The 11117-nt window shown below is 46.2% G+C and overlaps 1 protein-coding gene across 1 annotated transcript in view; it reads left to right on the top strand.

Moving 5' to 3' along the window:
- Positions 1-1126: 1126 nt before the first annotated feature.
- LOC125449576 (centromere protein Q-like) overlaps positions 1127-11117 on the top strand; it is a 49043-nt gene continuing 39052 nt past the window's right edge. Inside the window, exon 1 of the mRNA XM_048525398.2 lies at positions 1127-1426. Coding sequence (XP_048381355.1) covers positions 1393-1426 — 34 coding nt within the window. The 5' untranslated portion in view covers positions 1127-1392. The remainder of the gene's footprint in view (positions 1427-11117) is intronic.

Genomic DNA, 11117 nt, shown 5'->3' with positions numbered 1-11117 from the left:
GCTGGTTGCCTGAGATGGAGACAGAGAGGTCCAGGAAGGTGAGGGATGTGCTGGAGATGGCCCAGGTGAACTGAAGGTTGGGGTGGAAGGTGTTGGTGAAGTGGATGAACTGTTCGAGCTCCTCTGGGGAGCAAGAGGCGGCGCCGATACAGTCATCAATGTACCGGAGGAAGAGGTGGGGTTTGGGGCCTGTGTAGGTGCGGAAGAGGGACTGTTCCACGTAACCTACAAAGAGGCAGGCATAGCTGGGGCCCATGCGGGTGCCCATGGCCACCCCCTTAGTCTGTAGGAAGTGGGAGGAGTCAAAAGAGAAGTCGTTGAGGGTGAGGACGAGTTCGGCTAGGCGGATGAGGATGTCGGTGGAGGGGGACTGGTCGGGCCTGCGGGACAGGAAGAAGCGGAGGGCCTTGAGGCCATCTGCATGCGGAATGCAGGTGTATAGGGAATGGACGTCCATGGTGAATATGAGCTGTTGGGGGCCAGGGAATTGGAAGTCCTGGAGGAGGTCGAGGGCGTGGGTGGTGTCACGGATGTAGGTAGGGAGTTCCTGGACCAAAGGGGAGAAAATGGAGTCCAGATAGGTGGAGATGAGTTCGGTGGGGCAGGAGCAGGCTGAGACGATGGGTCGACCAGGGCAGGCAGGTTTGTGGATTTTGGGAAGGAGATAGAAACGGGCCGTGCGGGGTTGGGGAACAATGAGGTTGGAGGCTGTGGGTGGGAGGTCCCCTGAGGTGATGAGGTCATGAACGGTGTTGGAGATGATGGTTTGGTGCTCGGGTGTGGGGTCATGATCGAGGGGGCGGTAGGAGGTGGTGTCGGAGAGTTGGCGTCTGGCCTCAGCGATGTAGAGGTCAGTGCGCCATCTGTGATGAAGGGTCTAGGCCCGAAGCGTCAGCTTTTGTGCTCCTGAGATGCTGCTGGGCCTGCTGTGTTCATCCAGCCTCACATTTTACTGTGTTTGCCCCGTTTAGTTTGCTCTTAGTAAAGCAACGAACTTTCCCTTCCTTTCACACTTTAGTTTACACCCATTTTATATCTTTATTCCTCCCTCCACATGAATAACCAGTTCTGCTGTTTGCACTAGTTCCCCACACCTTCTGTCCTCTTGCTCCTCCTCTGCCTCTGTCAAAGTGTATTTTTTGAAAAAAAGACTTTACCACTCAGCTTCTGGAGAATTGTAGCGTATGTTTAACGTTTCTCCATCCATGCAGACCTGCCGGATTTCTCCAACATACTGTGTATTTGTTTCAGATTCCCAGCACCCTCACTATTTTGCCTTTATCCGAATGTTTTTGATGTAGAAGAGGCGGTTCAGTTCACTGTTTCTCCGCCCACTGTGTGTGCTATGGAGTGTGGATAGGACGAAACTCCGATTCATACCGCGAAGAGAAAATGAAGCGCCTGGGCTGTGCTGGTCCAAGGAAAGGTACGTTTCCTTCTCTTCGTTTTTCACATTTAGGCCTTCAGCTGCCGTGTGTGTGTCAGTCTGATTGTAAACTGTCTCCTTGCGCTGTTTGGAAACCTGTATCCGTCTCCAAAGTCTGTCCAAATGTACGTGCAGGCTGTACCCACTAGTGGTGCCTTGAACGTGGGCTGCTGTTGCAATAGGAGTCCCGGTTTCCTGCTGGTCGAGCCGGCCGTGAAAATCTGGACAGCACGGGTCTTTCTGAACGTGCAGTGGGAGTTGTTCTGACTTTACTTTCCTTAAAAAGGGAATTGTGCTTGCTCTGCGAGTTAGCTCGCACTGCTGAAACTGAAAATCTGGTCATTCGTGAGATTACAAGTTGTTGCTTGTGTGCAAAACGCTCGCCAAGATCATGCGAGACAATTTCCTCAACTTGCAAAATATTCCGCCCCTGCCTTGGCCTGTCACACAGGGAGCAGGAGGAGGCCGTTCAGTCCCTCCTGCAGCCTGTCACACAGGGAGCAGGAGGAGGCCGTTCAGCCGAACACCCACCAAGAACACACGATCAGGAAGGTTCAGTGCTGAGGGAGCGCCGCACTGTTGGAGGGTCGGTGCCGAGGGAGTGCCGCATTAGTTGAAGGCCAGTTCAGTATGCTGGCTGCATTTTTTTGCATAGTTGGTACCTTCAGACTGCTGCAGCATGCAAGGTGCAGTGCTGAAGAAACACTGCAAGGAGATACGTGCTGCAGTTTGAGACAGAACCAATGTTTAACTTCTGCCTTCTCAATTAAATATCCATCTGCAACCTGACTTGGAAATGTTTCACTATTTGTTCCTCGTCACCAGGTCAAAATCCTGGAATTCCCTTCCTTCTGGCATTGTGGTGTACCATAAAGCGAATGGCTATGGCTGGTCCAGCAAGCACCTCACCGCCTGATGGACAATATTTTGTGGCCCAACAGCAGTGCCCACCCCTCACGAGCGAATTTTGTTTTAATAAAAATTCCAGGGATGGTATTTCCAAGGAGGACAGCGGAGATCTCCACAGTCTCCTGAGATCTAATATTTATCTCTCAACTGATTTGATTAAAACTATTTGAAATTATTTGTTATGGGAGAATGCTTAGCTGCATTGCTGCCTAATGCATTCTTTTACATAACAATAAGTGAGTACAAATCATGACTACCTCATTAGTTGTAAAACCCTTGAGAGGGTCTGAGGCAATGTATAAAATGGAAGTTTTTATTCACAATGAAATAATTGAAAGCTGAGCCAGTGAGGAGGAAATCAGAAAGTACAAAGGGGATGGGTTTCAACTTCCAAGACTGAAAACTGAGATTTCTGTGGGGTTTTGCTGTTGAGGAATATGGAGCTGCGCTGAAAAACTGAGATTGATGCACTGGTCAGTCACTAGCTGGTTAAATGTTAGTACAGATTCGAATCTTCAATGGTCTTTTCCTGATCCTACGTGAATTATAGAATTATGCAGTATAGAAGAGGCCCTTAGCTCCATCAAGTTTGTATTGGCTTGATTCACAAAGTAATTGCGATAATGCCCAGTTTGTGACAATACAATGTTTGGAGGAACTGAATTTCGAAGCAGAAATGTTTTATCTGGCTTGTATTGAAGCTCATTTTTCTTGTAGTTTTTTTTTTCGTGGGTATCACAGGAAACCTGCATTAGTTTTCCCTTAATTGCTGTATGGGTTGAGTTCTGAGTGCTTTCAGAAGCAGGTAACCATACTACTGTGGACCTAGAGACATATGTATAGCCCTGACCAAGTGAGGATGGTAGCTTTCCTTTCCTGCATGACATGAATGAGCCTGATGGGTTTTTACAATATTTGCTGATAGTTTTGCAGTCACCATTGCTGAAACTAGATTTCTGTTTTGTATCTTATTAACTGAATTTTAAAATTCCATGGGCTGGCTTGATGGGATTTAAGCAGCAATGAGTGCGTTCACCTGGGTCAATGATTTTATTTTATTATTGCCACATGTACTGAGGTACGGTGAAAAGTATTGTTTTGCTTGCGTATCATACCATACATAAATATATCTGGGTAATAGAACAGAATGGAGAATATACATGCCGTTCCTGTGGCGTAATTAGTTAGTGTGATTATATGACAGTATAGAGGCACGTGCAATGCTGAGGTTGTGAGGTCAAGCCTCACCAGGAGCATATTTAGGAGTGGCACGGTGGCACAGTGGTTAACACTGCTGCCTCACAGTGCTAGGGACCCGAGATAGATTCCACCCTCGGGTGACTATCTGTGTGGCGTTTGCACATTCTCCCCGTGTCTGCGTGGGTTTCCTCCGGGTGCTCCGGTTTCCTCCCACAGGCCAAAGATGTGCAGGCTGGGTAAATTGGCTATGCTAAATTGCCCGTAGTGTTGAGGGATGTGTAGCTGAGGTGGGTTAGAGAGGATGGGTCTGGTTGAGATGCTCTGAGGGTCGCTGTGGGCTTGTTGGGCTGAAGGGCCTGTTTTCACACTGTAGGGATTCTATGGCCTATAGTGTTACAGCTACAGAGAAGGTGCAGACAAATCTCAACTTTAATATATGACAGATCCAGTCTAAAGGCTGAATATAACCAGGAAGAAGCTGTTCTGGAATTTGTCGGTATGTGTTTTCAAACTTTTGCGTCGTCTTTTTAAAGGAAGAGAGTGGAAAAGAGTACAGCTGGGATAGAGATAACAAAGTGTGGAGCTGGATGAGCACAGCAGGGCAAGCATGTTCATCCAGGTCCACACTTTGTTATCTTGGATTCTCCAGCGCCTGCAGTTCCCATTATCAGCTGGGATAGGAGGAGTCTTTGATGTTGACCGCTTTCCAGAGGGAGCAGGATGTGTAGTCAGAGTCAATGGAAGGAAGGCTGATTTGTTCACGACTTTCAGTAATTTTCTTTGAGGTCTTGAACAGGGCAGATGGCACTGGGGACATGCCCCGAATTTCCTTAGCCTTCTGAAGAAGTAGAAGCATTGGTGTGCTTTCTTTAACTGTAGCGTCGACATGGGTGGACCAGGACAGATTGGTGATCCTTACTTCCAGGAACTTGAAGCTCTTGACCATATTCACCTCAGCATCACTGATACAGGCAGTGTATGACTTTCACTCTGCTTCTTGAGGTTGCTGACCAGCTCCTTCATTTTTCTGACATTGAGGGAGAGATTGTTGTCTTTACACCATGCCACTCTACATCTGCATTTTTCCCGTCCTCTGTCTCATCCATGGATTGCTCGCGAGACGAGCATTGCTCCACCATCTCCCAGTGAGAGTGCAAGCAGACAGCTGCATTTCCATATTATCAAAAAGAAATAGAGGTTCTCGAGAGAGTGGAAAAAGGTTTTGTGCATAGATCGCAGAACTGAGAGCATAGATATTGAAACATAGAACAGCTGGGCATGTGGAGCTGGAGGAACACAGCAGGCCAGGCAGCATCAGAAGAACAGGAAAACTGATGTTTTGGATTGGAACTCTTCTTCAGAATTTTTTGTTCCCCTGAAAAAGGGTCTGGACCTGAAATGTCAGCTTTCCTGCTCTTCTGATGCTGCCTGGCCCACTGTGTTCCTCCAGCTCCACTCTTTGTTATCTCAGACTCCAGCATCTACATTTCTTGCTGTCACAAGACAAGACAACATCCTTTTATTGCCATATGTGCCCCATTAACAGAGCACAGTGAAAACCTGTGACAATGTCTGCCTTCTCGTGGCGACACTTTGGGTACAAATACAGAAAGATAGGTTACAGGTGGTGTACTGTGGGCAGTTCTGATCACCCTACAACAAGCAGGACATGATTGTACTGGGGAGGGTGCAGACCCAATTCACCAGGATGTTGCCTAAACTGGAGTAATTCAGTGATGAAGAGACTGGATTCGGCTGGATTTATTTTCTTCAGAGCAGAGAAGGTCAGAGGCGTGTGAGGGTGAACCTGATTGAGGTCATCAAAATTATGAGCACAGATACAAACACTTTCTTTCAATTAGTAGTTGGGTCAGTTACTAGTGGGCATAGATTTAAATGAAGGAGCAGAAATTTTACAGGGCATTTTGGGAGAATTTCTTTCCATGGAGAGGCTGTTGAGTATCTGGAACTCACTGGCCTGAAAAGATGGTAGTGGCAAGGGACCATAACAATGTTTAAGAAGAATTTTAATGAATGCATGAAAAGCTGTAGCATACAGAGTTACAAGGTCAAGTGCTGGAAAAATGGGATCGGAGTAGATGGGTGTGCTTGATGGACTGGTGTTGCCACAATGGGAAAAGGGCCTCTCCTAATACTGTCATATTGTATGAGTCAATATGTTGGGAAAAATTACACAGGCTGGGTCTCTCCGTTTTTTTTTCGCCTGGGCTGGGTGTTGGGGGGAGGGGGCTGGGTTGTGGTCGGTGACCTGATGGTGCCCATTAAAATTACAAAGCAGGTCGGGGAAGATGGGAAGGTGTTGTTTTCACTTGTAAGTAAATGTGAAACTAGAGGCTGTAAGTACAATATGCAAGTGACATCCAGATTTTAAATAAATGGTATGCTTGTTGAAACTAACAACTTGCGTTGAACCTTAGCGCACTTATTCAGGAATGTGCAGTTCCAAGCAGTGACATCAAAATGTAGACTTTATGTTGGACACAGTGTACAAATTTATGACTGGGATTGAGCAGGGAAGAGCGTGCAATTTTGAACTGGGCCTGAGTGAAGGGGAGAGGGTGTGCGAAAGGGAGGGTGGGAGGCCCTGGAGTACGATGATAAGAGAACAGCCAAGGAGCCACTTTGACCCCCCCCCCCCCACCAACCTCCAGCACCTTCTCTCTGAATTGCCCCATTCAATCCCCCTCCCTCCCACACCACTCCCAATCTTACACCACCTCCAAAACTCTTACCATCTCCTCCTGCTGCATTCCCCAGAAATCTGCACATATGAAAAGCACACTGACATCAGTGTCAGCGAATGGGTCCCAAAAACGATATAGTATTGCCACTGAAGGTTGTATAACAAAGGTTCAGCAGACTTGTTCCCAGGATGGTGGGACCGGCCAATGAAGATAGATTAGGCAAACTGTGACTTAGAGTTTCAAAGAATGAGAGGGAGTTGAGGAACAGGCAAAAGAGAGGAGTTGAGGCTGAGGGAAGATTAACTGTGAACTTACACAATAGTGGATCACTTGAGGGGGCAAATAACCTACTCCGGCTCTTATTTCTTGTGTGTGATTCCACAAAATGACTGTGAGAATTAAGAACAGTAAGCCATTTGGCCTATCGAGTCTGCCCCACCATTCAGTAGGAGCATGGCTGATGTGACATTCTTCACATCTACTTTTCTGCCCTTTCTCCATGGCCATATTCCCTGAATGATCAAGAATTTATCTTAGCCTTAAATGTCCACATGGACTCTGCCCCCACGGCATCCCGGTTGAAAGGAGTTACAAAGATTCTCAGCCCGCTGAGAGAAGAAATTCCTCCCCATCTTTTGGCTCTGTTTTTCGGTGTAACGGTGAGCATTGTAGGCTTTGAATCCAGCTATCCGTGTTTGAATCTCGGTGAGAACTCCAGCTGTTGTGTCCCAACAAGGTGTTTAATTTGGGGTGGCACGGTGGCTCAGTGGTTAGCACTGCTGCCTCATAGCGCCAGGGACCCGGGTTCGCTTCCACCCTCAGCCGACTGTCTGTGTGGAGATTGCACATTCTCCCTGTGCCTTCGTGGGTTTCCTCCGGGTGCTCTGGTTTCCTCTCACAGTCCAAAGATGTACAGGCTAGGGGAATTGTCCAAAGTGTTGAGGGATGTGTAGATTAGGTGGGTTTATAGGGGAATGGGCCTGGCTGGAATGCTCTGTGAGTCAGTGTGGACTTGTTGGGCTAAAGGGCCTGTTTCCACATTTTAGGGATTCTATGATTCTATCTCAGTCTTAAATTTGTGCCCCTTTATTATGAGACTGCCTTCTTGCCCTAGACTCTCCCATGAGGGAAATATCCTCTCAGCATTTATCTTGTCCAAGTTCCTTAAAAGTCTGATATGTTTCAATGAGATTATCTTTAATATTCTGTCCCAACCTGTTTAGCCTTTGCTCATTAGACAATCCCTCCATACCAGGAATCATCCTGGTGAACCTTCTCTAAATTCCTCTAATGAAATAATATCTTTCCTTCGATAAGGGGGTCAAAACTGCTCACAGTATTCGAGATGTGGTTTCACCAACATTTTGTACATTAGCAATCAGACTTCCCAACTTCCATTTCATAGTTCATTGAAAGTAGAGTTCCAGGTAAACTGGATTCTCCAGAAAGAGCCAACATAGACTTGATGGGCTGCAAAGAACCCAATCAATAAAGAAACTGGCAAACAAATCCACAGTGAACTGAGATTTCACTGCACAGCCAGTTAGTGGCAAGTGGAAGAAAAATGAAATGCAACTTTCACAGACACTTGGAAGGGAAGTATTTCCAGACCCATGGTGCAAGTGTAGGGAAGTCAGGCAAATCAGGCAGTTCTTTCAAAGAGCTGGTACAGGTACAATGGCCCAAAAGGCCTCTTTCTTTATTGGGCTCTGTGAAAACAAAATGCTGATACTGCTTAGATAGGCCTCAATTACTGAAATTGTTCCCATCCATGACCTTATCAGCTCTCACATTCCTTATTCTGTGATATCTACTTGAGACTCAGGCCTGGCAACTCCTTTGCCCCCTTCTCTGAATGTCTCTTTCTGAATGTTCATGCACTCAATTGCCATGACTTTTCCACCATCACTTTTCGCTGGCTGACCTTTGATCCCTTAAGAGACACTGGGGAACATACTGTTATACTGGTGAGCACTGCAAGTCCACTTTGTTATTTCACTGAATGATGTTTCATATTCAGACCATGTTCTTTAGTTTGTGTGTTCTCTGATGTAGGAAGTAGAGCACACAACAAGCACCAGTTCAGAACTGACAGTGAGACTGTCAGGGACAAACCCACAGTTCTGAACAATTTACATTGGCAGCGATGTTTCTTTCTATTTTTGAGAATATACTTCTTCATCAATCCTGTCCCTCGGGGATCAACTTGTAAAATCTCACTGAGTGCAGTTCACCCCATGACTGACCCCACGGTATCTTTAACAGAGTAAAATACAACAAGGTGCTTCACAGAACTGTGACCAAACAAGATCTGAATCTGAGTCACATCAGATTGAATTAGAACCGCAGTCTAAGAATAAGGGGATAAGCCATTCAGGACTGAGATGAGGAAGAATTTTTGTTCACTCTGAGAGTTGTGAACCCCTGGAATTCTCTCCCACAGGAAGCTGCTGGGGCCAGTTTGTTAGATATATTCGAGAGGGAGCTGAATGTGGTCCTTGAGGCTAAAGGGATCGAGGGGACTGGGGAGAGGGCAGGAATGGGATACTGTGATTGTATCATCAACCATGATCATGTTGAGTGATGGTGCAGGCTCGAGGGACTGAATGGCCTACTCCTGCATGCTTCTATCCAAAACCTTTATTCAAATGTTTGGTTATGAAGAGAGTTAGAAAAGACTGGTGAGAAGCAGAGGCATTCAGGAATTTCCAACGACTTGAACCAAAGTGGCTGAAGATAAAGTCACCAATGGTGGAGTGAAAAAAAGAAAGAAGGGTTAGTATTGGGTGAGTGCAGATAGCTTGGAGGGTTGTTCAGCTGGTCATATCTCAGAGGGATAGGATTCTATAAATAAGGATTGAAAACAAGTCACTGCCAAATCAGGGGAGAATGTAAAGAAGCATATAATCATATCATGCACCAAAAACGCTTTATGTTTACACTAATCCCACTTTCCTGCACTTGGCTCCTAACCTTGAAATTAATGACACTTTTAAGTGTTCATGCAAGTATGTTTTAAAGTTTCTGAGGTTTCCCACTTCAACTACCCTCTTAGGCAGTGCTTTCCACATGCCACCAAACTCTGCGTGAGAAAAGCTCTTCCCTCAATCCCCGCTAAACCTCCTGCCTTTCCTTTTAAAATTACATCCCCCTCGTCACTGACCCTTCAATTAAGGGGAACAGCTGTTTTCTATTCATCCTGTCCATGCCCCTAATCTTAAACACCTCTGCTCCATCCCTCCTCTCAACCTTTGCTCCAGCCTGTCTTTGTAGCTGAAATGCTCCATCCCAGGCAACATCCTGGTGAATCTCCTCTGCACCCGCTCCAGTGTAATCACATCCTTCTTATAGTGTGGGGACCTGAACTGCGCACAGTGCTCCAGCTGTGGCCTCACCAAAGTGCTGTACAATCCTGTTCGTTGCCTGTACAGGTGTGACGGGTATCCAGGACTTTGTGCATATTAGGATATCAGCACATGTGCTTATAAATATATAAACAAGAAACGATTAAGTAAATTTGCCCCTCGAGCCTATTCTGCCTATTAATCAGATTGTTACCACAAAACCCAACGTTCAACCAGCCTGATAACTTTTCGTCCCCATGCTTACCACAGATATAGGTGAGATCCGAAATGAATGAATGGAAGGAGTAACAGGAATGCAGAGTACTGGGCTAATGGTAAGATTCTTGGTAGTGTGGATGAGCAGAAAGATCTTAGTGCCCATGTACATAGATCCCTGAAAGTTGCCACCCAGGTTGATAGGGTTGTTAGGAAGGCAAACAGTGTGTTAGGTTTTATTGGTAGAGGGATTGTGTTTTGGAGCCATGAGGTCATGTTGAAGCTGTACAAATCTCTGGTGCAGCCACACTTGGAGTATTGCGTACAGTTCTGGTCTGCCGCATTAAGGAAGAATATGGAAGCATTGGAAAGGGTGCAGAGGAGATTTACCAGGATGTTGCCTGGTATGGAGGGAAGGCCTTATGAGGAAAGGCTGAGGGACTTGAGGCTGTTTTCATTAGACAGAAGAAGGTTAAGAGGTGATTTAATAGAGACATACAAGATGATCAGAGGATTAGATAGGATGGACAGTGAGAGCCTTTTTCCTCGGATAGTGATGGCTAACACGAGGGGACATAGCTTTAAATTGAGGGGTGATAGATATAGGACAGAAGTCAGAGGTAGATTCTTGACTCAGAGAGTAGTAACAGCATGGAATGCCCTGCCTGCAACAGTAGTAGACTTGCCAAGTTTCAGGGCATTTAAATGGTCATTGGATAAACAAATGGATGCTAACAGAATAGTGTAGGTTAGATGGGCTTCAGGTTAGTTTCACAGGTCGGTGCAACATCGAGGGCTGAAGGGCCTGTATTGCGCTGTAGTGTTCTATGTTCTATGTTCTAAACAGGATTGTGAGCAAGGTGTTGGTATGTTTGTCTTTCTTGGCCATTTCATTGCGTGGAGGAGTTGGGAAGTCATGTTTCAGCTATACAGGATGCTGGTTCGGCCACTTTTGGAATCCGGCATTCAATACTGGTCTCTCTGCTATGGGAAGGGTGTTGTGAAACTTGCAAGGGTTTAGAAAAGATTTACAAGAATGTTGCCAGGGTTGGAGGGTTGAAGAAGCTGAATAGGCTGGGGCTATTCTCCCTGGAACTTTTAAGGCTGAGGGGTGACCTTTATAGCAGTTTATAAAAGCATGAGGGGCATGGATAGATGAATAACCCTCGGCTAGGGGAGTCCAAAAGTAGAGGGCATAGGTCTAAGCTGAGAGGGGAGCAATTTAAAAGGGGCTTGAGGGGCAACTTTTATCGTGCAGAGGGTGCTGCATGTATGGAATGAGCTGTCAGAGAAAATGGTGGGGGCAGGTACAGTCAC

Source organism: Stegostoma tigrinum, chromosome 46, assembly GCF_030684315.1.
Source record: "Stegostoma tigrinum isolate sSteTig4 chromosome 46, sSteTig4.hap1, whole genome shotgun sequence".
Taxonomy (NCBI): Eukaryota; Metazoa; Chordata; class Chondrichthyes; order Orectolobiformes; family Stegostomatidae; genus Stegostoma; species Stegostoma tigrinum.
This window is presented reverse-complemented; position numbering and strand designations above follow the sequence as displayed.